Below are 26183 nucleotides of genomic sequence, written 5' to 3' on the forward strand. Positions count from 1 at the left end.
CGCGCGAACACTGCAGTGTTCGCTAAAGCCGGTGTCCGGGTGCGGATGTGTCCGTAACGGACACGTTCGCTCATCTCTAGTTGTTTCACAATTAAATTAGTTTTTAAATGGAATCAATTTTTATAAACGCTCCAGTGTCGATATTGCCGTTACAAATTTCCTACGGAGCTCATTGCTGTTCTTTTCATTTCTTTTCGGAGTGTCCGCCTTATATATCCAGGACTTGAGAGAAGCAACTGCTTCTAATCTGGCAATTCACCAAATCACTCTGCCGCCCGTGTACAGGAGAAGCTATGTGGAGGGACTGCGCTACTGGGCATGTGTGACCACCAGCGCTGGACACATTAGGTGGACATTCTTAGAGAAATTCGAGAGAACACCGGCGTTGCCATAACAAGAATAGAACTGCAGTATCTAGACATGGTAACATGTTTATAAACTATTCCAATGAAAAAAGTATGTATTATCTGATCTACTAGAGTATATGAATATTTATTCGTAAGACATCCTCTAGAAATAGAAATCTCTGAAAAAGAAAAATGCAGCATCTAGAACTTTGCCAAAAAATATCAATTTTCTACAAGGGCAAAAATACATTTTCACAGATTTCCAAAACACAGTGCAGCATTGGTTCCTCCAAAACCGAATGAGTTACTCAAAGCTACGCGTCTTTCCCTGGGTTTCCACTCTTGTGCTTTAAGAGGCACATAATTGAGATCAAACTCTGGCTCTGTCCGGTCAAGACTCAGAGTAGGAGGTAATATTCCATGATAACATGAGAGAACCGTGAATGCTGCCTCAATAGCACCCGACGCACCAAGCAGGTGGCCTGTAGCTCCTTTGGTCGCAGATACCGCCAGCACATGTGCATGTTCTCCAAACAATCTTTTGATAGCACGGTTTTCAGCAGCATCACCGAGAGGGGTGGATGTGGCATGCGCATTAATATACATCACATCTTCTCTCTGTAACTTGGAATCCATAATGGCTGCCCTCATGCACCTGATCAAAAAAAAAAACCCACCATTAGCGTAGGTTTACATGTAATGGAACAGCTGCGGATTTACTACAGTAGAAGGCCTTAGTCAGACGGGCTTTTTTTGCGCGATTTGCGCATGCGTCCGGCGATTTTTTAAAACCATTGCTTTGCAATGGTATCGGACACATGAGCGCTTTTTATGCACTCGTCCGATAAATTATAGAACAGAAATCGCAGATCGCACCTATCTGCGATTCCTGTTCTCTTCTCTATATGCGCTCAATGGGGCCGGCGGCAGCAGCGCCGACCCCATTGAGAACATATAGAAGACAAATCATTCTTCTCTGCCACAGCTGTAACAGCTGTGGCAGAGAAGAACGAGGTTTGCCCATTGAATTCATGAATTCATGAATTGGTGTGAGTCAGACCTGCCTCTGATTGGCTCAGGTCTGACTCACACCCCCTTCACACCCACTGCAGGCCGGCCGCGGGGAACTCCGGCTGCCGGGACAAGGTGAGTATATATATATTTTTTATTTTAACACTTCTCTGGATGAATTGCAGGGAAGGGCTTATATATTTAAGCCCTTCCCGACAATTCATCCCACACTCGCCCGCAGCGCATTGCTTTCAATGGAGCCGGCTCTATTGAATTCAATGCGCTGGACAGCTCCGGCCCGTTTCTAATGAAACGCGGCTAGGAGCAGATTTTCGGGCGATTTTCGGGCACCGGTCACGCGATTTGCGGATGCGCAGCCGTCATGCGTTCCGCAAATCGCGCAAAAAAACGCCCGTCTAAGGCCGAAGACTGCGGCAAAATCTGCTGCATTTCCACAAAAGACAGTCAACCTCTGCATCATTGGCTCTAAATCAATTTCCGCAGCTGATTTCAGAAGATACCGCTCTCTCTGTCACATTCGAAGTCTTCACGCTCTTAGCACTTCCTTCACCGGGCACCCGGCGGCCTCTAGTGAGCGTAGCACCGCTGCCCACTTCTGCATAGTTCGGACATACAGGTTCGAACATACTTATATATTTATTGTGTGTGTATGTGTGGTGGGGAGGGGGGGGGGGGGGACAAAAGCCACTACTGTCACTACTGTGATGCATACTACAATGCCAGTGGTTATAAATGGTCCCGACTCACTGGTCTTCCATGTGTAGCAGCATGTATATATAATTTATAGCTCGGTGCTCCTTGTAGACCACACCTAAAACAGAATTCAATAATGTATTAGGACACCCAACAGAGTCAGACACGTCTTATCAAAGGCCCTGAGAATATTGTTCCATTCTTTTCCAGGACTTGATTCCCCCTCAAAGAAATCAAATATATTGAAATTATTATCCAGACCTCCAGAGATGGATGTATCGCCCAAACTGCGAAGTATTTCAGATTCACCTCCCCGAAATTGGGCCGAGACTAAAGAAAACCGAGAAATGAGTTTCTAAAAATCGCTGTTTCTTCAAAATGAGATCTGCTGGAAGCTTTTATTACCCAGGAAACTTCCAAGTCTGTGACAATACTTAGGGTTATAAATTTATTCCTTGGTGAAGATTACAGTCTTTTCCAAGAAACTAGTGCTTTTTGATAACTGCTTTTTGTATTCTGCTGTGGTAACTAAGAAGGGCTCCATGAACCATGAAAAAGAACAGAGCCAATTAAAAAGGATAAAAACATTCTCAAAAAAAGGTGAATGAAAGTCTTGTTTCCATGGAAACAGAAATCCGCATGCAATGGTTGATATGCAAGACTGAGCGACGGAATATTGATTGTATTAGGACCACGGAGGACCGGGCAGCTTGCATTTAAAAACTTGTAAATGAGACCAGTTTTTTTATGAAATGCACAATATGTTCAGTTCAACTGCTGAAGTGTAAAAGCACGCTATAAAGATCAATGTTGTGCATCGGGGTCTAGACAAGACCAAGGAAATGCGGAAGGAGTTTAAAGTGGTATTCCCGTTTCAGGAAAACACGCCGGAGATGAAAATACCAGCTCGTACACAACAGCCACGGGTGGCCGGGGTTACCGGAGCAGTCGAACTTGCTGCTCTACACCGTTCATGTCACCATCATTAAGAAAGCCATAACTACTTTATTTTTATGTTGATTTTTATGCTGGGGGTGGGGAGTATTTTTTGTGGGGAGAACTGTAGCTGTTAATGCCATTTAGGGGTACACACAACCTTTTCATCACGGTATTTTTCATTTTTTGGATGTCATATGACCAAAAAAACAACAAAACACCTGTGATTCTTGGCTCTTATTCAACCATGGTCACTGTAGGGATTAATAATACATTAGTTTTACAGTATGTTTTTTTTTTTGTTTACAGACATGGAGATTAATTGTGTGTCACTCTTTTCTACATAATAAAGCAAGATGAGGGGGGGGGGGGATTTTTTTAAATCTATACTTTAGCATTTCATTATACTCTTTTTCCTTTAGTCCTACTAGGTGACAATCCCTCATGAAGTATACCGTAATATCCCTGTATTGCAGTGTATTATACAGTACATATCAGTTTTACACTGACAAGCAGACGATTAGACACTGCCTCTGTTTTTTCCCCCATTTCTTTCTTTCTTTTGCAGACAGTAGGAGAGAGGAGTAAACTACTGTCAAACTCAATAATGAAGCTAATGGTGTACCGATGTAGTAGAATCTTTTCTTCTGGCCGGGCAGGTACTCTCTAAGGGCAATGCTCGATCGAGTAATTGCCCTTAGCGAGTATGCTCGCTCATCTCTACAGGAGACACATTTGTCTAGAGAGAACCTACACTCGGTTAGGACACAATGGGTGGGAAATAGTTTTCATACATTTTTCAGTCCAATTTCAATGCTTCTCGTAGACGATAGACTCTGAGGGGCGTTAGGTCTGCCTGCATTGTAAACTATACAATTACACTTGCCTTCTAAGTACAAAATATATCCCACCTCCTGACAAAGGTGGAGTTATGCAACAAGAAACTTGAATTTATAGCATGTGCATCAATGTCCCGGTTCTTATTCAAAAAATTAACTATTGTTGAGATTCAGGCCGGTTTCACACGGGCGACAAAAATCACACGATTTTCTTGTAATGCGACAGTGCTACAAATCGCGTGTATGTGAGGCCTATGCTTTCTAATGGGTTCCTTCACATTGGTGAGGTTTTGTAGTTTGCTACATTGTGAGAGAAAAAAAAAAATCGCGGGTTGCTAAATATTGCCGTGATTTGCGAGGTTTTGTAGCACATGTTTCCCTATGGAGCCTTACTTTCTGTTGCATCTAACTTTTACAGTAGGAAATCCTACTGTAAAAGCCCTAAAATAAGCCCTAGCTGCATAATAAAAAATATATATCCATCACCTAACAGCGGCTGTCAGTCTAGCGCATTTCTCCTCGCAGGTCCCTGACACTTGTTTGAAGTCTTCTGTCAGCGCTTCCTGGGTTGGAGGTTCAAAATCCCCGCCTCTCCAGGGAGTGCTGGCTGCGATTGGTTCTCGAGCGCCACGGCTCAACCAGTCAGAGCCAGCGCTTGATGAACCAATCACAGCCATTTATTGAATGGCTCTGATTGCTTCTCAAGCACTGCTGCTCAGCCAATCAGAGGCAGCACTTCCTGGCGGCAGGGTTTTTCAAACTCATGACCAGGAAGCTCTGCTGGAAGACATCAAACAAGTGCCGGAGATACAGAGGAGACGTGCGGTGGAGTTGGACAGCATCTCTTAGCTAATATATTGGGGGAGTTTTCCAGGCAGCTAGGGGCTTATTTTCAGGCTATGGCTTAAATCCCCCCGGAAAACCTTGACAAAAGTGTGCTACAAAGTCGCATATCTTTGTAGTGATACAAAATCGTGATATCGCTGAGATTTTCTCACAGCAATATCACTGTCGCCCGTGTAAAAGAGGCTTTAAGCAGAAGCTAGAAATGTGGTGTAGAACGCCCCCCCCCATCCCCATCTGTGATAGGAAAAGTTAATTTACCTCCTTAAAGACAGCGCGGTAAATATACAGCAATTGGACCTTGGATTTAATCCCCACTGATAGCATAAGTAGGGCTCAGGATTAAAGCCTCTGCTCCTGCAATCAAGCACGAGAAGGTCGGGTTCTCAGCTGTCAAACACATCCGAGGACTCAGAGGAGAAGGGGGAAGTGGTTTTTAACAGCTTCTGCCTTCTCCTTTATAAGCTACATAATACTCAATAAGCACTATGTACTAAAATGTGAAAACGAAAGTTTTTGTTCAGCTATGCGATTCAGCGATCATGTGACCGCCTGGTGCTCCTGTTACAGCAGAGCTGCAGGGTCCTATCAGACCCAGATCAGCTCTGTTAGTGACTTAGGTCACTACATGAGGAGGTTTTTCCATGTAACTGGAGCTGCTATGGATGCCCCAGCTAGAATCGAAAAGTGAGAAGTTTAAAAAAAAAAAAAAACACGTGTATGACACCCAGAGGTCTTAGGACGTCATGAGGGACATAGATGATAAAAACAATAGTTACAAAAATAAGTTAAAAAAAATAAAAATTACAGAATAAAAATATATACATCCAAAGATAAAATGACCGACTGCCGATTCCAACCAAAACAGTCGCCAAACGTGCCCTGTAAACTGAAACTATACAAATGATATATCAAAATGTCCAAAACAAAATAAGGAACCCATTCCCATACGCTAAAATAAAGTAAATATCCCAATTTTAAAATAAACAACTATAAATAAAAAAAAGTTTTTAGCTTTTTACTCCTAGTAAAACTAAAAGAAAAACTGAAAAAAAAAGTATGTGAAAAAAATTTATAAAAATAGCCCTTTATGTCACGGAAGAAAAGTAATAATAGTTTTGATAGCTGAAGAAAAAAAAATAGGGCAGGAAAACGACCACATGTGGAAAATCCCTAAAAAGGGTCTGGTTCTTAACCCCTTAGTGACAGAGCTTTTTTGCTTTTTTCCATTTTTGTTTCCTCCTCCCTTCTAAAAAATTGTAACTCCTTTATTTATCCATCAATATCACTATATTAGGGCTCCCACACACTTGTGATTGCGTTTTTTGTTAACGCGATTGTCAATGGGACTTTCGATTGTAAAAAAAAAATGCAACTGCGTTTTTGGTGCATTGCGTTTTTTACAATAGAAACTCCCATTGACAATCACGTTAACAAAAAACGCAATCGCAAGTGTGTGGGAGCCCATTGGGCTTGTTTTTTGCAGTGCAAGTTGTGTTTTTCAATGGTACTATTTATTGTACCATATAATGTACTGAAAAACTTTAAATAAAATTCTAAGTGGAGAGAAATGGAAAAAAAACAACATTCCGCCATCTTTCACTGCATCTTGTTTCTATGGCGTACAACCTGCAACAAAAATGACCTGATAACTTTATTCTATGGGTCAATACGATTACTACGATACCAAACTTAGGGGTTTTTTTTGTTGTACTACTTGTATTTTTTTTCAAAGATATTAAATTTTTTTTAATTAATTTTTTCTCTCCATTTTCTGCGCACAATAACTTTTTTATTTTCCCGTCGACATAGTTATGTGAGGGCTCATTTTGTGTGGTACGTCCTGTCGTTTCCGTGGTACCATTTTTGAATACAAATGACATTTTGACCAAAAAAGCGCATTTCTGGCGTTCTTTGTTTTGTTTTTTCCGGACGTTGTTCACCACGCGGCATAAATAATGCATTATTTTGATAAATCGGACTTTTACGGACGCAGCAATACCATACACGTATTTTTGCTTTATTCCTTAGATTCTTTTATTGCAAATATGGCAAAAAAGGGGGAGGTTGAACTTTTATTACTTAAAAAAAAATAAATAAATAAAAGTTTATTGCTTTTATTTTTACATTTTCTTTTACTCCCCAGAGGGGGAAACAACCAGCGATGCTTTGATTGCTCCTGCAGTATGATGTAATGCCACAGCATTACATCATACTGCATTCTGAAAGGCAGCCGACCAAGCCACCTCACGGGGACGGCTTGATGGGCAGTCTGCCAAGACAGCGATGGGGCTCCCCCGATCTCACCGCGGATGAAGAAGTTTTGTCTTTACATAAAAACTTGAGAAACGCAGAAACTACCAGCCTTTTGGGAGATATGAAAGCTACAAGAGAGGAAGCCAGCTATATGGACTCTATATGTCAATAGGCGCATGCGGATATGGAAACTATTTGGGACTGATATATGGGGGAGACTTGGAGGAGGGGTTGCGTTTGGTCTGTTATTGAGAAAAAAAAAGCTGGAAAAACAATACAATAAAAATTATTTAAATACATTTATTTACTGATCCAGTTTTACTAAAAACAGGAAAGGGTTGGAGAAGAAGAAGCATAAGATTTTCTCTGGCGAAGGAAGGAACAGGGAGAATAAGAGGCTTGGTGGTGGTCATTACCTTCTGCCTTGGTTCAAATGTGAGCTAGAACATCTGTATGAAGTTTTTGAAAGTCCATGCAGATATTGTTCTAGATGAGATTTGAACCTAGAACCCCAGGACTGCAAGGCAAGAGTGCTAACCACTGAGCCCCATCCAGTCATAAGGGAAGCATGCTCAAACAACACTGGAAAAACTTTGTTTCCATGCGACTCCCATTGACTATAATGTAAGAAATAAAGGGGTGATTACTCTACTTTTTCTTTTTTTGTAACTGGAAACAAAAGTGCCGCAGCCTGTGCTTCTGTTATAGTGTAAAAAATACAAAAAAAAGGATTGAAATTGAAGGTATTTAGTACCAATACATTTCTATGGGTTGGGAAACCAAAAACATTTTGTTTCCATTCCCAAGGGGTGATGACAGGTTCCCTTTAAAATAATACAACTTGTTGCAGGACATTATCGCATAAGTTAAGCTCGGTATGTAATAGTTCGGACATCTGGGTGAAGCCCGATGACCACTGTGGGAGATAATAGTGAAGTTCTAGTTGTCACCAAGCATTGGATAAACAGACCTGAAATTGCAATTCCTACATATACAAACCGTACCTGAATGCACCATCACCTTCTGAACTTGGAGCGGTTATATGACAAGCATCACCTGACAAGCCGTAACCCAGTACCTCAGCATACATTTTGGCGCCTCTTGCCATGGCATGTTGGTATTCTTCTAGCACAAGGACAGCTGCCCCTTCTCCCATCACAAAGCCCTCCCGTTCAGGATGGAAAGGCCGACACGCTCTATGTGGACTGGCATTAAAGCTGGTACTCAGTGCTCGAGCTCTTGCAAACCCAGCAAGCGACAAGGGGCTGATGCAAGCTTCTGTCCCGCCGGCCAACATGACATCAGCATCGCCATGAGTGATAAACCTAAAGGAGTCTCCAATTGCATGGGCTCCTGTAGTGCAAGCCGTTGAAACAGCATGGTTCGGTCCTTTGAGTTTGTACTTAATACTAATATGCCCGGCAGCCATATTGACCAAAATCCTAGGGACAAAAAAGGGACTCACTTTGTTGTATCCTTTTGTTTGAAACAACATGGCAGTGTCTGTAATGATATCAAGAGGAACCATTCCCATGCCTATTGCCACACCAGTTGCCCCCTGCTCTTCATCAGTCTTTGGAGACCAGTTGGCGTCACTAATTGCTTGCTCAGCAGCGGCCAAAGCCATAATTGTAGCAGGTGACATTGTCTTTATGTCAGACTTTGAAACATATCGTTCTTCGAAGAACTCACCATCTCCGCGGCCCCTTGGAACACAAGCCGCAACTCTGCAAGGGATGCTTTGATACTCCTCCCCTTCTAGGGCAACAATTCCACTTTTGCCTTGAATCAGATGATCCCATGCAAACTGAGCACCAATGCCAATAGGGGATACGATCCCAACACCCGTTACCACCACTCTTCGATGACACTTCTGTACTGTATTAATACTTAAACCTCTTTTATGGAGCGAAAATGTTCTGAGGTGTTTGAGCAATAAGGGGCAGACATGACCCATTCTTAGGACTCTTCTTAGGTGAATGTTCCTGAGAGGTGTTGGTTGTTATCCGTAAGTCTGAATAAAACGAATGAACACATTCTTGTTAGTAATAATACTAGTAATTATTAGGAAATTATAGTACCGCTGTTTCTGGTGGCGCAATGCGCCACACAGCTCTACTACATGCAAGTCACACACAGAGCTCTGCTACATGTTGATCACATACAGCTCTGCTACACACATTCTTCATCCCATACCCCGTTATTGTCATGCTCCACCCCTGATCACATGACAGTGATCCCCAGTGAGTGAGTTAAATGCTTTGCCCCTGATCATATGACAGTGACATCATCACAGGTATTTCCTCCCTGTGCATATTACGGGCAGACTACATGCCCTACAAACCCTCTGCAGCATCAGTTGCTATAGAATACTAATAAACACCTAGCTGAACAGCAGTCATATGCATACAGGACCTGTGATGAACTTGTGATGCTTTGATTGCTCTTGCAGTAGGACGTAATGTCATAGCGTTACATCATATCATGGTCTGAAAGGCCATCTATCAAGCCATGTCACATTCTGCTATGACAGTCCTGGGGCCTTTCAGAAGGCCCACGTCTGACGTGACAACCCACATGTACGGGAACCCAAAACATCAGCCAATGGATTTAAATGCCACTGTCAAAATTGGTGGCATTTAAAGGGTTAACCGCTCCGATGAGCGGCGCAGCTTATCAGAGCTGTTGCTGCTGGGTGATGGGACGGCTGTAAGAACTAGCCAGCACCCACTTTGTTTGGAACGGGATCGCCCACCGATCTTTCTTCATATATACCCCGAAGCTGCAGGACACAACTGTACGCCCTGCAGCATTAAGGGGTTTCAGAGTTCTTGATTCTATATAGTCTTAGGCTCTCCGTGCCCAAAACTATATAAAATCAATTAACTCACCATGAAGGCCAGGTGACAACCCGTAAACCTGCTATGTTGGCTTCTAATGTAGAAGCCCTGAGATCGGGACATCCCGTAAACCTGATGACATCCCTGTCCAGCCTCCTATTGGCTGAAGGTCACATGCGTAAACAACCCACATGATCACTGCAGCGCTTGTAAGCAGAAGACTAGACCAATGGTGAGCAGTGCACAACGGGAGGTGAAAATTTTGTTTTAATTCCTTTACATATGAAATGTGCCCCACCGACCTGCCACCAGTGTTAGGGGTACTCAGAAAGTTTTGGGTTTTTTTTTAAAAGCTATATATGATCTTTTCGGCCGTTCCTCCATTCCACTGGTTCGAGTTGCCATTTTGGGCAGCCAAGATCACCATCATTTTCTAGCTACACTATTCACTGCTCTGTGATTGGCCAGCGCTGACCACGTGAGCAGCACTGGCCAATCACAGAGCAGGTATAGTGCATTAACCCTTTCCAATCCACAGTCTGCCGTCTAAAGACATTTTGATTGAAGGCTGTACAGCTTCCAATGTCAGAAGACGTCCGGCAGGGTATTCTTACTGTATATTACTGGCCGCTCTGTTGTCAGGGGCCTCTCTGGCAGGTCACATACCGCAGTACTGGCTCTAGCCAGCAGATGGTGCCATTGTAAAATGGCTGAAAGAGAAAGCCCCCTAGGAAACCCTGAATCCAAAATTGGATTGCAAAGGTTTAATAGTCCCAAGAGTACGAACACACATGGGAGAAAATCTGCACCAAAATCCATGTGCGAATTTTCACTGCAGAATTAACGCACTGCAATGCAAAGAAGAAATGCATTCCACAGTGACAATCTGCAGCATTTCCATAAAAGCAGGGCATGCTGGGAATTGGAAAACATTCCATTCACTGTATGTTGATGCAGAATTTCTGCCCACCTTCTGCAGCAATTCTGCGATGTGTGAACTTACTTCAACACTACCAATGCTCTATGTGCGATTAGGTAGTCTAAAGATTGAAACAGCTATCTTGGCCACGAGCAAACGGCACCGGGAATCAGCAGAGAAAATGGCACCCGGCACTAGCGGGACAGAAAGAGCTTCGAGAAGATCATCTACAGATAATATACTCCCTTCATCCTCTGGAGCCACTTTAAAGGGATCCTATCGGCACCTTTGAGTCCCATAAATTATGTTATGAGGATCGAAGTTGATGGAACAGGAGGGGTGGTCTGGGGAGCTGCTTTTTATACTCTGTGCCCCTGGGAAATCTATGTGTGCACAGCGCATGACTTCTCAGTGGGCTGTGTGCACCCGCCTCTCTCATTTATCTCCATGGGAGCACGTGTGCACATACCCTTCTGAAGAGAGCGTCATGCTACATGCGCTTGCCGATTTATCAAAGGCACAGCGGTGGAACGGGGAGCATGGTGAGTATTACAAAAAAAACTGCTGTAAATGATTTTTTTTGGCTGCATAGGTGACGTGCAGCCAGAGAGCGAGTGCTGGCACGTTTATCAGCTGATCACTGAGGCAATAATGAGGGACGAGCGTTCACATAGACATCTGTCTGTGTAAAAGGGGTCCTAACCGTGGACGTCACCTTGGAGTCACAGCCCCCTCCATGGCTGCCTGCAGACGGCCGGGTGGGATCCGGCTGCGAGAATTCTCGCAGCGGGACCCGACCCGAGCCCCTGCAGAGAGTCACTCACCTGCTCCCGCGGCCCCGGATCTTTCACGTGCCGGCACATGCGCAGAACGGAGTCGGTGGCCGGATGTGCAAGCCCCGCACAGAAATAGAGCATGCCGCGATTTGTTTTCTGCTCATGATTTCGCACAGACATATTGTGGCCGTCTGCATAGCATTGCGTATTGTAATGCAATCCTATGCAGGCGCATACGGGTGGAAATTCTGCGGGGAACCCCGCCGCGGAATTTCCGCCCGTGTGCAGGAGGCCTATGGCAGAGCTCAGCCTCCACCCAGGAACCAGGCTGAAGTTGTTTTCTCATTCGCAATACATTTTGGTTTTTCCGGTGTGTAATAATGAGAACTTATTTTAATTATCCATTATATTGCTAGGAGGAGCCCTGAGGGGGGGCAGGAAAATAATGGGCATTAATGTGGACACATAACTGTGAGTCAAAGGGTTAAACAGGTATGAGCCATTGAGCTAACACATAGATTCGCCACCACTGCCCTATGGCACGCGTGCCAGTGGCGGCACGCAGAGCCCTCCTGCTGGCACGCATCGCCATCAGCCACTCAACACGTTAATGAATACCGGCAGGGTCCACGGCTCCCCTGCCGGTATTCACTCACTACGCTGCTAGCGGCGCTGATCCTGGCCACACTGTGACGTCAGTGTGCAGCCGGGATCCTCCTCCCCCCTTCCCCTGACGTCTCCTACTTGGTTCCGCAAGAGCATAGGGGAGGAGACGTCCGGCAGCACATTGACGTCACAGTATGTGTTGGGATCATCGCAGAGCAGGTGAGCTTCCATGCGGAGGAGGAGGTAAGTATGTGGGTCTCAGGGGGATGCTGTGGGATGTCACTACTACACTAGGGGCTGCTGTGGGGTGTCACTATTAGTACCGGAGGCCGCTGTGGGGTGTCACTATTAGTACCGGGGGGCCTGCTGTGGGGTGTCACTATTAGTACCGGGGGGCCTGCTGTGGGGTGTCACTATTAGTACCGGGGGGCCTGCTGTGGGGTGTCACTATTAGTACCGGGGGGCCTGCTGTGGGGTGTCACTATTAGTACCGGGGGGCCTGCTGTGGGGTGTCACTATTAGTACCGGGGGGCCTGCTGTGGGGGTGTCACTATTAGTACCGGGGGGCCTGCTGTGGGGTGTCACTATTAGTACCGGGGGGCCTGCTGTGGGGTGTCACTATTAGTACCGGGGGGCCTGCTGTGGGGTGTCACTATTAGTACCGGGGGGCCTGCTGTGGGGTGTCACTATTAGTACCGGGGGGCCTGCTGTGGGGTGTCACTATTAGTACCGGGGGGCCTGCTGTGGGGTGTCACTATTAGTACCGGGGGGCCTGCTGTGGGGTGTCACTATTAGTACCGGGGGGCCTGCTGTGGGGTGTCACTATTAGTACCGGGGGGCCTGCTGTGGGGTGTCACTATTAGTACCGGGGGGCCTGCTGTGGGGTGTCACTATTAGTACCGGGGGGCCTGCTGTGGGGTGTCACTATTAGTACCGGGGAGCCTGCTGTGGGGTGTCACTATTAGTACCGGGGGGCCTGCTGTGGGGTGTCACTATTAGTACCAGGGGGCCTGCTGTGGGGTGTCACTATTAGTACCAGGGGGCCTGCTGTGGGGTGTCACTATTAGTACCAGGGGGCCTGCTGTGGGGTGTCACTATTAGTACCAGGGGGCTGCTGTGGGGTGTCACTATTAGTACCAGGGGGCTGCTGTGGGGTGTCACTATTAGTACCAGGGGGCTGCTGTGGGGTGTCACTATTAGTACCAGGGGGCTGCTGTGGGGTGTCACTATTAGTACCAGGGGGCCTGCTGTGGGGTGTCACTATTAGTACCAGGGGGCCTGCTGTGGGGTGTCACTATTAGTACCAGGGGGCTGCTGTGGGGTGTCACTATTAGTACCAGGGGGCTGCTGTGGGGTGTCACTATTAGTACCAGGGGGCTGCTGTGGGGTGTCACTATTAGTACCAGGGGGCTGCTGTGGGGTGTCACTATTACCGCTGGGGTATGTTTACATGTGGCGGAAATGGGCAGGGCTGTTTCAAAATGGACAGCGTGCAGATTTTGACTGCTTTTTGGATGCGGAAATGGTGCAGAATTTTCCACAGTATTTTCACTGAGGACATTTTGCAGTATTTCCGCATCCAAAAAGCAGTCAAAATCTGCATTCTGTCTATTTTGAAACAGCCCTGTCCTTTTAGAACGACGGAGGTAAAATCATATGTCGTTATAAGCCCCGCCCCCTGACGTGTTGGCACTTTGCAGTAAATAAGTGGATTTTGGGTTGCAGTTTGGGCACTCGGTCTCTAAAAGGTTCACCATCGCTGACATAGGGGGTGATTCCCCACATCAAATATGGTCAAGTTCAATCTGGGCATGAAAGCTGGCATACTTATTCAAATCAGGAAAAGGCAACGTTTTGCCCATTTTGATGCCCAGAACCACTTTGGCCCATCACCCTTTGTGCGTTGGCAGTGTTCAGTGGCCCAAACCCATTTTGATGCCAAGTTTCATGCCCAGAACTAGTTTGGACCAGGCTGATCTCAGTCTGGGGGTCATCATCCTCTGCACACGGCCAGCAGAATATATCAGTAGCACCATTGCAGTTAACCCTTTAAATCCCACTCCTGGGCACACACTTTGATGCCAACATTCATGTCCAGAACCCTTTTAAGCCAGGCTGGACTGAATGGCGTAGCGGCACCCTCTGTGTTAGATCAGTGGCACAAATTCACTTAACCCTTCCAAAACCAAGGTTACTTAAGCCTCATTTACACACAGACAATCCCTCAACACTCATCAGAAGTTGACAGTTTTGAGCGATCATTTTGCATAAGCTACTAATGGGCTGAATGACTAGCTTCATTTGCATGTATTTAGAGAACAGCGGGTGGTCTGTTCTCTAAATACATGGCTATTGTTCTCCCAGTGGGACAGCTGCTGAAAGGATGTTATCAGCGCAGGAAAACACTGTGTGTGGTCCGTCTTATCAGGCACGACGGATTTCATGCTGACCTTAAGTCAGTGATGGGCAAAAAGTGAACAATGGGCACATTTACACACACGATTATCACTCAAAAGATGGCTTTTTAGCGAATTCTGAGCAATCATCGTTGTGTGTAGAAGGCCTTTAATCAAATAAGTAGAAGTCTGCCCACTCTGACGCCAGTTTTTATGCCTAGAACCACCTTGGGCCAGACTGCATCAACTATACTTGATGCCAGGCATCACCCTCTGTGCTGCCAGCGTGTTCAGTGGACCAAACCACTTTAAATCACAGTTGTGTGCCCACAATAATGCCCATATGTTCTGCCCTTTCCATCGCTGTTCCCCTCTGGGCTCCGACCTGCAATATAACAGATTCAGATCAGTTCTGTTCATTCGGCTTCCCGCGGGTGTATGTATGCGCAATACGCAGCGGATAAGACCCATGGATTGCAATGTGTTCGTTCGCATAAGCAGATTTTTCTTGCGCAAAAAAACCCCAATCATCTGCAGCGTGCCCCCCGCGCATGGAAGTCAGTGGGGAATGCGCAAATATTCAGAGCATGGAATGGCGCAGGAAAAAGAACACATCATGAACTCAAGACTTACTAACAATTCTACGGGCTGGGAGCCGCGGCGCGTATTTACTACGCTTTGCACGTGGAAAGCATATAGTAAAATACGGCAATGCGCACGAATAATCGGCATTCGCTCCGCTAATAGACGTACGTTTGTGTGAAGCCAGTCCAAGAACCCAACTCCAGCAGCCTGGCCCAGGCAGTGACCCGGCCACCTTGCAGGCACGTGCACTATAGGCTGCACGTGACCCCGCCGGGCTGCGGACTACAAGTCCCGGCATGCCCTGCTCCCCTCCGCGCTGTCCCCGCCGGGCTGCGGACTACAAGTTCCAGCACGACCCACTCCCCGCCGGCTGTGCGGACTACAAGTCCCAGCATGCCCCTCCGCGCTGTCTCCTCCGTACCTGTGCAGGATGGGGTCGGGCCGCGCTGGTTCCGGCTCTGTCCTCACATCCGGCCCTGCGCCGCTCCCTCCCCGCAGTCATGGCTTCCTCGCCGTCCTCCGCCGTCTCCGAGCTGCGCCAGAACGGCCGCCGGGTGTTCATGGACGCCTCCCAGCTGCTGCTCACCTACGCGGACAACATCCTGCGGTGAGAGGGGGCGCGGTGACGTCACGGCTGGGGGTGACGTCAGAGATCGGCTGCTCTGTTCCCTGCTCTGACTACTTCCGGTATCGGAGTGACGTGCATTCATTAACCCCTTAGTCACTTGCTCCTACCTCACTGTAAGGGCTCCTTTACACAAGCAGTGCGGTGGCATCATATGACAGACGCGGGTCATACACTGGACGCATCTGCCACGGGCGTCCATGTCACGCTTACACCTATTGTACAAAATACATGCGCAATAAAGATGGCAGCGTGTTCTATCTTGGCGCACGCATGTACGGCCAGACCGTGCGCGGCGATTGGCGGCACGCAGCGGTGACACAATGTCGTTGCGGACCTGCTGTGTGCTGCGGGGGGCTCTGGTGGGCGGCGCACAGCGAATAGCGTCTAGTTAGGGTGGGCGGCGCACAGCGAATAGCGTCTAGTTAGGGCAAGACATTTTTCGTTCGCTTTATCCGTTATATTGAAATATAAGCCCCAGCTGCATAAGGAAAAATACATTGCCTACTAGGCGCTGTCAGGTCCGGCGCGCGTCTCCTCGCAGCTTCACGGTACTTGCTTGTAGTTTTCCCCTAGCGCTTCAGGGGCTCAAAACCCCCGCCTCCAGGAAGCACTGGCTCTGATTGGCTGAGCTGCGGCACTGGATGAACCAATCGCTGCAGCACTGATGAACCAATCACTGCGGCAGTCGATGAACCAATCACTGCGGCAGTCGATGAACCAATCACTGCGGCACTCGATGAACCAATCGCTGCGGCACTCGATGAACCAATCGCTGCGGCCATCATGACTTTGTAGTGACACAAAATTCATCCCCCCCACCAAAAAAAATCATAATAAAAATGATGCAACACCCTACATGTACCCCAGAGAGGTATCCGTAAAATATCCATCGTGTCCCCCCCACAAGCCCACATACAGCTGCGTCAACAAGTCATGGCTCCTTCAATCCGACCTTGGTCCTTAAAGCTAAAGATAGGCGCGTCACTAAGGGGTTAATGCTATCCGGTGTTTATGGCGCCTTATTACTCCTTCTGTCCATAGGAAGAGGCTGCCAACAGCTGACGGCCCGCCGATCGCCTATTGATCACCGATCTGTCAGCCATGAGAGGCCCAGGAAACCCCTTTCATGCAGGTTTTCTGTTGGTCATCTGGGTTGTGGAGCCGGACTCCCCCGGGTCTGACGGAGCGTCACTGTGACGGCGGCTCCTTCCTCGGTTGGCCGTCTACCTTCTGTGCCATCTGGTCCGGTCTCGCCTGAGATCTTTGTACCACAAATAAAGACAATGCTCTTTATATTCTGCACTCCTATTCTTGTTCCTGTGCCACAGTAGCACTTACCTGCAGCAGGTATGTCGGCGCGGAGCTTAGAAGAGACAGACGAGCAACAAGTCAAGGGCTTGATGCCCCCGAGGACAGGTCACTAATAGCATAGACCGCCACAACCCCTAGGCACGGCGGTCCCGGCTAGTAAGAGCAGTCCTTGTGGTGACCAGCATGCACTGCGTTCTGTTATAGCTACAATGTTGCAATCTGTGGAATGTAACAACTCCGTCTTTAATCCTACAGGAGCCCAAATGAAGAAAAATACAGATCCATCAGAATCGGCAACACGGCGTTCTCCACCAGACTGCTGCCCGTGCCCGGGGCCGTGGAGTGCTTATTTGAAATGGGCTTTGAAGAGGTACGCTGCTTTGTGACAGGGATGTGTGTAGCACTGGATGAAGAATTACTGCCAGCGGTTTGAGTCTAAACATGACAATGCCCCATAAGCTGTTACTTTAGGAGTTCATTGAGCAGTGTGTGCCGCTGACGTACTCCTCACTGCCAGCCCAAATCATTAGGATTAGACTTTACAAACTTTTCTTTTTTAAATAAACTTTTTTTTTTTAATTTTGGGAACTAATGGTCCTCGCAGATGAGCCGATCTGGTTTAAATGAGCGAGTGACGTCATGGCTAACTCACTCGCTGTCGTCGTTGGCTCGTTCAGACGAGAATCGGTCAGTCCCTCTCATTCACTTATGCAGGGACTGAATGATTCTAACGATAAACGAACGAGCCAACGATGGCAAAAAATGACGAACAAGAAGAGAATTCGTTGGCTCGGGTTTACACCAAACTAATTATCGTTCACTTTAGCTCGTTTGAACAGTTGTTGTGACCGATAACCGTTCTGTCTAAAAGCCCCTTCAGCCTCGAAGTGCACTCGGTCTATCAGATAAAGGATGCAGATCTTATGTGCCTTTGGTATAAAGGAAGGTTTAATCATTATGACTATTGGAGTCAGTCTATTGTTTTATGCAGAACAGTCATCTTACACCTGTGTATATCGGCATGTACTGCTGGAATGTACCCTATATATATATATATATATATATATATATATATATATATATATATATATACACACACCCCGACATATACTTTAATAAGCGTGTTCTGTCAATGTCTTGCCAAAGATAAGGAAACTCCAATTTGAATGTTCACTTCTGTTGTCATCTCTAAACCTGATTTTTACATAATTTGTATTTATTTCAAGTTTTTATTTAAATTGTTTTATGTAAAATGCCTTCTTTTCTCATCTTTATTATTACCCCACTATTTATTTTAATCTTAATTGACTTTTCACCCCTTTTTTTTTACTATTTTCCTGTCAACCTATTATATCTTTTATTTCATTTTTTTTACTGTACTTGTAATTTGCTATTGGCCCCCTGCACACGGGCAGAAATTTCCCGCAGAATTTCCGCCCATTGCCATAGGCTTGCATGAGAAAACACAATCCTAGGCAGACTGCCATGATTTGTCCGCGTGAACTTACACACAGAAAACAAATCGCGGCATGTTCTATTTCTGTGCGGGCCTCGAAATGTCAGTGAAGGGCCACCGGCTCCGCTGTGCACATGCGCCAGCTGGGCGGCAGCCGGCATATCCCAGAGCTTCGTAGACGCCGGGAGCAGGTGAGCCGCAGGCCTCTGCAGGGGCACGGGTTTGCATCCCGCTGCGAGAATTCTCGCAGTGGGATCCAACCCGGCTGTCTGCAGGAAGCCATTCTCAGTAATTACCCAGTGTCTGAGGAAGAGGTCTGTGTTCCTTGAAACGCATTCATGCTGGCTTGATTTGACTATCACTTGGATTCTACACCACTGGCTTTATTTTACTAAATCGTCACTTGGACAGTGTATATAACTTGTTAATTCTATAAGGCCAAATGCCCACGGGCTGCTTTGTACTGCGTTCCCCATGGCGGAATTCCGCAGCTATTAGGTTCTATTGAATCTAATAGCTTTTCTGCCAGCCAATGCCAACATGCAGAATTTTACCACGGATTTACGTGAGCAGTAAAAGAGACGCGGCATGTTCTATTATCCGCAGATTTACTGTGCGGGAAGTGTCCATTAATATAGTATTAGTGGAGACCGCGGAAAAAACGTGCGTTTTTTTTTTAACGATCATTAGCGGGCACATTTTGTTTACCACCACGTTACTCCCGTGGCATAAATCTGTGGGCGTATCCCGCAACGGTCGTGGGCATGAACCCTAAGGCTACACAGACTATAGGTTGTGCCCAAGTCCTAGTTTTTTCACTTCCACTTAATTTTTTCACTAATGACCTATCGTCTGTATAGGTAACCAGTAGTTGATAGACTGGGGTCCAGCGCTTGGGATCCCTGTCCATCAGCTGATCGTCTGGGCCACTGTCCAGTGCAACGTGGAGGATATCATAACCAGACAGTAGATGGGGCTCTCCCCATTGATTTTAATTGGAGTGAAGGTGGCGCCAATACTTCCTCTACTGTCCGCTTATGACAACATCTAGCCTACTGTCCAGTGCAGCGGGCCAAACAATCAGCTGCTGGATGGGGATCTTGAAGAGCGGGTCCCTGGCCATCAATTACTGATGACCTATCCAGCCATTATTATTCAGAGGATAGGTAGTAGATCGGTGGGGTCAGCCGCACAGTAGCCCCACCAATTAGCTGTTCACCAGCTGGTGTATTCACCCAAAGAGCTGATCTTGGTAGGAAGCTGGCTGCTTCTTTCCAACTGGCCATGCTAGTTATGGCAGGCCAGGTTCCCATTCCTTTCATTGGAATCTTGGCCTGCCATACCAAGCCGGGCCACTGCAGTCAGGACGGAGCTGTCTGCTTCCTACAGAAATCAGTTCCGTGCATGGGCATCCCAGCCTAGCGCACAGCAGATCGATGGGGCACCAGGTAGCTAACCCGTGCCAATCTACTAGTGATAACCTTTCCTCAGGATATAAAAAGTGGTTCTAACTACCAGCAATAAAAATAGCAAATAAAGACATTATTCCTTTATTAAGCATGGGAGATAAAATTGCATTTCAGAACTGAGCTGGAAACACTACTTGGGGTGCGGTGCCAGAGATAAACAATCATCAGAATCGCCAATAATAAAATAGCATACATATTTGTATCATATAATAAAATCCTAATTCAATACAGATATCCACCTTGACATACAAATTACACTAAGTAGCAGAAGCAACAGCAAGCAGAGTATCACACTCCCAGGGAGAGAATATGAAACTAAAACAGTGTCTAGAAAGCCAGAGCTCCGGAACAGGAAGGCTGATGTACTCTCATAAAATGTTACTGCTCTCAGTAAGAGAAACAAAGATATCTTTTGATGGTTAACAAAAATAAATGATGTTAAAGAGGCACGCCACCAAAAACATTTTGTCATCTTTGCTTTCCTCACCTCATTGTCTATCTCACCCTGGACTTCTTTTCTGTATATTGTACTCCCTTCCATACAGTGCGGCCTCCTCTCCCCTACTTATCAGACACCATCTTGAGTTTGAGACTTCTCGTTTTCTCTTGTTTGCTGTGCAAAAATACCATCATGCATCAGCACAGCATCACATGACCAGATAGAGCCAGTACCATCTCTGCCCACTAGGAGGACAGTGCGATTATCGATGTTGCTGTTAGCAGTTTAGTCGTTCACAACCCTCGGTGACCCTAAAGGCGAGCTTCCTCCATGTTTTTCGGTTTTGCACTGCTTCTTTCAGTTGTGTCTTATCCATCCCAGTGTCAGCTCTGACAGTATCAGCCATCGTGTCCTTTAGCAGCTGGGTCTTCTTTTGCCACTGATCTGTCCAAGCATTATAGATTTTTCTAGCCACTCTGCACACATTATATGGCCAAAATCCGTGAGCCTGAGTCCGGTCATCTTGCCCTCCAGTGATATATCGGGTCTTATACAATTCAGGACTTTTCTGTTACCCTCACCATCCAGGGCATACGCAGCAGCTTTCGCCAGCACCACAGCTCAAACGCATCAATCCTCCTATCAGCTTTTTTCGCAGTCCAGCTTTCACATCCGTACATGACTGTGGGGAAAACGGTGGTTTGCACTATTCTGCATTTAGTTGTGATGCCGATATCCCTGGTTTTCTAGACTTTGTCCATATTTAGCATCCCGCTTCACCCCAATGCTATCCTGCATTTTATCTCTGGGATAGATTCCCCAGCCTGGTCAATTTTCGAACCAAGGAAGTTGAAGTCTCACACGCATTGTACAGCCTCATTGACGGTTTTGATTTGAATTTGGCTATTTTTTGCAGTTTTCACAATTTTTTCACTTTTAGTTTTAATCTTACATATCAGCTGCTTCTGTTTCTGCAAGCAGAGTTGTGTCATCCGTATAACGGAGATTGTTGATGTTTCTTCCACCTATTTTCACCCCATTTACCATTTTGTCTCGGTCCATTTTCCGCATGATCACTTCCACATGTAGGTTAAACATGAAGGGTGAGAGGATGCAGCCCTGTCGGACACCTCTGCTGATCCCAAACTAATCTGTGTCCCTATACTGTGTTCTCACAGTGGCTTTTTGATTGGTATAAAGTGATTTTATCAGTGTGACTAGATGTGCCTATACGCCCAGCTCTTGTAGGCCCTGCCATAGCTTGTCATGGTCAACACAGTCAAAGGTCTTGATGTAGTCGATGTAAATATTTTTTTTTAGTATTCTTCGAACTTTTTCCATGGTCCATCGCAGATTTGCAATATGGTCGCGGGTGCCGTGCCCTCGCAGGAATCCTGCTGCGCATCAGGGAGCGCAGCTTCACCTACTGATCTCAGTCTTTCCTGTATGATTTTGAGAAGGATCTTTCTTGCATGCGGAATGAGGGCTATTGTTCGGTAGTTGGAGCTAGTCTGGGAGTCCCCCTTCTTTGGTAGAGGGATGAAGTCAGATCTTTTCCAGTCCTGTGGCCATTGTGTGGATGCCCATACTGCCTGGCACAGCGCCGTGATGGTTTTCACTGTAGTAGTGGCAGCAATATCTCTGCTAGTATCTTATATATACCTGGTGCTTCATTTTTGACTAGTTGTTTCATTGCCATAAGCATTTCTGACTCCATAGTGAAGGGCTCCAAGTCCACAGGCTCCATCATTAAATGCTATATTCTTAATATATATAAAATCATATGAATCCTGATGAAGGGACCCAGGTAGTCCCGAAAACTTGCTGTAACATTTTTTTTTGTTAGTGTGGATGAAAGATGAAATGTGAGCCATTAAAGCTATCATAGCTGTGTTTATCAGACTTGGTCTTCCGGAGCTCTGACTTTCTAGACACCTTCTTTCAGTTTCACAACCGCTCTATGAAAGTCCAATACTCTGCTTGCTGTTACTCCTGCGATTTTTAGTATAATTTTTATATCAAGGTGGACATCTGTATTGAATTATGGTGTTATGATATAAATGTATATGCATTTTATTAGTATACTGGTTGTTGTTTTGATAATTGTTTAATTATGACCTTTGACAACCCCAGTAATATTTCCTGGGTGGTAGCAATGTGCCTGTATTTAGGTAAATTGAGCACACATTGCTGTATGATGTGGATGTCTGATGAAGGGATCCATCTAGTTCAGAAACGTGTTTATCTCCAGAGGTAAATAAAGAGACTGTATTCGTTATTCTCTTTTCGGATTGCTGGCGACACCTGGACATGGTCCTCTTTTCTAGCAGTACTTTTTATATTACGTGGAGATCCTAGATCTGGATGCTCTTCTGGGTGTAGACTTGACACACAACAGCCTCAAATATGCAGCCAAGTACAAAACCACCAGATTAGCATTTATCTGCATTACTGACATTTTACTGGTTTATTTGGGTAATGCCCTATTGTGCTTTTGTGTATTTTTGTTTTAGATTACCTAAGCTACCCCTAGTTTACAATTGGACAACCCCCGTCAACCACCTCAGGACCGCCGAATGCATATAAACATATAAGCGATTGTGAAGTGTGTATGGCGTGGGCTCCGGCGTAGAGTCTGCTCCATATCCGGCAGATATCAGCTGTTTCGGACAGCTGCCAGCGATTGCCGCGATCAGAGTTGGTTCTGAATGCGGCAATTAACTGCCGATGGGCTAGCAGTGCAGAGCCTACTGAAGCCTCCCAGGACTGCCATGCGGAGATGACTATGGCAGGACTTGAAAGTCAATGTCAAAAATCGCTGTATACTGCAATACTGAAGAATTGCAGTATATAATACAAGCAATGAAATGATCACACGTTCAGGTCCGCTGTAGGGACTAAATAAAAGTGTAAAAAAAATATATTTTACAGTTTTCTTCAACTTAACAAAAACTATTTAGTTTATTATGGAAAAGGGGATGTTTTTCAACTCAACAATTAAAACCCCCATATACTTGGTATTGCCGTGTACATAAAAGTCCGAACTATTAAAACCTTACAATATTTATGCTGCATAATGAAGACTTTAAAAAAAACAAACAGAATTTAGATTATTTTTTGGGGCGTTACAGCTAGGTTTGCCAAAATGGTAATAGAAACTACAGTTTACCCCGCAAAAAATGAGCTGTCGCCGAGCAGGGTTGAGCAAAAACTAAAGCATTTTTTTTTTTTTATTAAAAAAAAAAAAAAAAAAAAAAAGAGAAAACATTAAATTATGTAGATTTGGCATCACCATAATCCTACTGACCCATAGAGCAAAGTTCCTGTGTAATTCCTACTGCAGTGTGAATGCTGTAATACGTTTACCCAACAAAAATGACGCAAGTGCATTTCTTTTCATTTCTCACCACTTAAATATTTCTAAAAGTTTTTTTGTACATTAAATAGTACAATTAAAAATACAATTAGTCTCGTTAAAAACAAGCCCTCGTGGTTATGTTGATTGAAAAACTAAAAAGAGTTATGGCTCTTGGAATGTGAGGATGAAAAACGAAAATAAAGAAGTGAAAAATCTCTGGTCCTTAAGTGCTTAAACAGTTAATATACTTTATACATCCAGGTCTTTTTTTTTTAATACAGGGAGAAACCCATCTTGTGTTTCCTAAGAAGGCATCAGTGGAGAAGTTGAGGAAGGTCAGAGACCGTATAGCATCTGAAAGAGACAAGCTCCTCAATGGGTCAAATGTGACGGCGCCTGCTGCTACCGAGAGTGCGCAGCCAACACCAAGCCCCAGCCTGGTAACTAGATCATAAGAGGGTACAGGGCAGATCAAGTTTACCTACATTGCCAAGAATTTGCTGTCTACTTACTGGGCATAGCCATGAGTTTCGATAACCATGATGAGTTTTAGTAACTTATAGGAACACAGTATGTTGGGCCGAAAAAAGACATGTCCATGTAGTTCAGCCTATACCCACCCCAATGTTGATCCAGAGGAAGGAAAAAAACCCTATTAAGGGTTCACTTGTTATATTGCTGTTACAATTACTTCTGGTTAAGAGTCCATACACCCACAAATACTTGCTGCCACCACTTCTCATTAAGGACTAGAAGTCCTAAATGCTGTACGACCACTCGCTGCTCTTCAGCAGTCAAAGGATTAGCACTGTCATAGGCTATAGGTTCGTAACAGGGACTGAGCTTATTAACGTTTTAAGCTAGGAGTGTCTAACCTTCTGACATCTCTGGGCCACATTGAAAGAAGAGGAGTTGTTTTGGGCCACACAAACACTAACAATTCTGGACATCGTCCTCCACACAACCCCAATCGTCCTCCATGATCCTCCAAACAGCCCCCATCATCCTCCACAGTCCTCCAAACAGCCAAATTGTCTTCCACAGTTTACAAAATACCTCCCGCCACTATCAGGCTATATGGCCCTCAGATTGGAGTTGGCCGATCGCGGCTATTGCCCCTGGGTGTCAACTGTAGTAAACAGCTGACACCCGCGCTGTATGTAGAGAGGTCGCCCCGCGACCTCTCTGCATACATACCCCGGCGCTCCAGGACGTAAATGTATGTCCTGGAGCGGGAAGGGGTTAAGTTAATCCCTGGTTTAGGACTGGACAGACAGATAATAGGGGGTCAAGTACCATGAATATTCAGTAGTCCATTCTCCTGTCTTCCCCTTACTAAGGCGATGAGGGATGTCTGATTTCGGTAGACAGATGTTCAGCTGCCTCTTCTAGAACCTAGGTTTAGGTGTAAGATATGACACTAAGGGATGATAGCCCCGACAAACTTTTACCTGCTATAAAAATTCTTGACTGTTCAAAGTGTTTGAAGAATAAAATTGAGTTAACCCTGTGGACGCCACATATAAGCAAATAGATACAGTCGTGTTACCTTGGAAAGATGGTTAAAAGGCTCCTTTTATTCTAGGCATCTGAAATAAAGTTTTTCAAGACACTGCAGTCCAACTCTCAGCATGTTGCAATGTACGAGCTGCCCGAACTACAGCAGAAAGCCAGAGAACACATTCCAGAGTCCGAACTGAGAGCAAGAGCTCAGAAGCAACTTCAGGAAGCCAGAAGTCTGGAATCTGGTAATGGCTCTGACCTGATGAGTATGGCACAAGGGTGCGCGTGTGGGGAGTATGGCACAAGGGTGCGCGTGTGGGGGGGTATGGCACAAGGGTACGCGTGTGGGGGGGTATGGCACAAGGGTGCGCGTGTGGGGGGGGTATGGCACAAGGGTGCGCGTGTGGGGGGGGTATGGCACAAGGGTGCGCGTGTGGGGGGGGTATGGCACAAGGGTGCGCGTGTGGGGGGGTATGGCACAAGGGTGCGCGTGTGGGGGGGTATGGCACAAGGGTGCGCGTGTGGGGGGGGTATGGCACAAGGGTGCGCGTGTGGGGGGGGTATGGCACAAGGGTGCGCGTGTGGGGGGGGTATGGCACAAGGGTGCGCGTGTGGGGGGGGTATAGCACAAGGGTGCGCGTGTGGGGGGTATAGCACAAGGGTGCGCGTGTGGGGGGCTATGGCACAAGGGTGCGCGTGTGGGGGGCTATGGCACAAGGGTGCGCGTGTGGGGGGGTATGGCACAAGGGTGCGCGTGTGGGGGGGGTATGGCACAAGGGTGCGCGTGTGGGGGGGGGGGTATGGCACAAGGGTGCGCGTGTGTGATGCCAGCTCCAGCATAGCAGCCTGGTAGACGGAGAGTGGCGAGGATCTAAGGAAATATTGGCACTGGAGTGGCAGGGGATTGGTAATAGGAGTATTACTCATTTGTATCATTGTAATCTGTTTATA

The 26183-nt window shown here is 46.1% G+C and overlaps 2 protein-coding genes across 3 annotated transcripts in view; one reads left to right on the top strand and one right to left on the bottom strand.

The window, feature by feature from the left end:
• Positions 1-15602, bottom strand: OXSM (3-oxoacyl-ACP synthase, mitochondrial). Of its 2 annotated transcripts, none has more exons than XM_066585429.1 (3): positions 15237-15393; positions 7951-8960; positions 1-1002 (listed from the first exon to the last, which is right to left on the bottom strand). In XM_066585429.1, the coding sequence occupies exons 2-3, from the start codon at positions 8901-8903 to the stop codon at positions 600-602; spliced, it is 1356 nt and encodes a 451-aa protein (XP_066441526.1). In that variant the 5' UTR covers positions 8904-8960; positions 15237-15393; the 3' UTR covers positions 1-599. The 2 variants fall into 2 exon arrangements, with proteins under 2 accessions (XP_066441526.1, XP_066441525.1); XM_066585428.1 differs by lacking the exon at positions 15237-15393 and adding an exon at positions 15490-15602 and having other exon boundaries at positions 2-1002.
• Positions 15543-26183, top strand: part of NGLY1 (N-glycanase 1) — a 25756-nt gene continuing 15115 nt past the window's right edge. Inside the window, exons 1-4 of the mRNA XM_066585427.1 lie at positions 15543-15675; positions 17263-17377; positions 24011-24169; positions 25315-25477. Of these exons, the coding sequence (XP_066441524.1) occupies positions 15569-15675; positions 17263-17377; positions 24011-24169; positions 25315-25477 (544 nt within the window). The 5' untranslated portion in view covers positions 15543-15568. The remainder of the gene's footprint in view (positions 15676-17262; positions 17378-24010; positions 24170-25314; positions 25478-26183) is intronic.

The sequence above is a fragment of the Eleutherodactylus coqui genome, chromosome 12 (genome assembly GCF_035609145.1).
Source record: "Eleutherodactylus coqui strain aEleCoq1 chromosome 12, aEleCoq1.hap1, whole genome shotgun sequence".
Taxonomy (NCBI): domain Eukaryota; kingdom Metazoa; phylum Chordata; class Amphibia; order Anura; family Eleutherodactylidae; genus Eleutherodactylus; species Eleutherodactylus coqui.

Bases quoted from the DNA above. Each gene is read 5' to 3' on its own strand.
- OXSM (XM_066585429.1), bottom strand. From the start codon at position 8,903: ATGGGTCATGTCTGCCCCTTATTGCTCAAACACCTCAGAACATTTTCG. The intron at 1,003-7,950 runs GTACGGTTTGTA...TTTTTTGATCAG, and splicing joins GAAGGTGATGGTGCATTCAG to GTGCATGAGGGCAGCCATTA.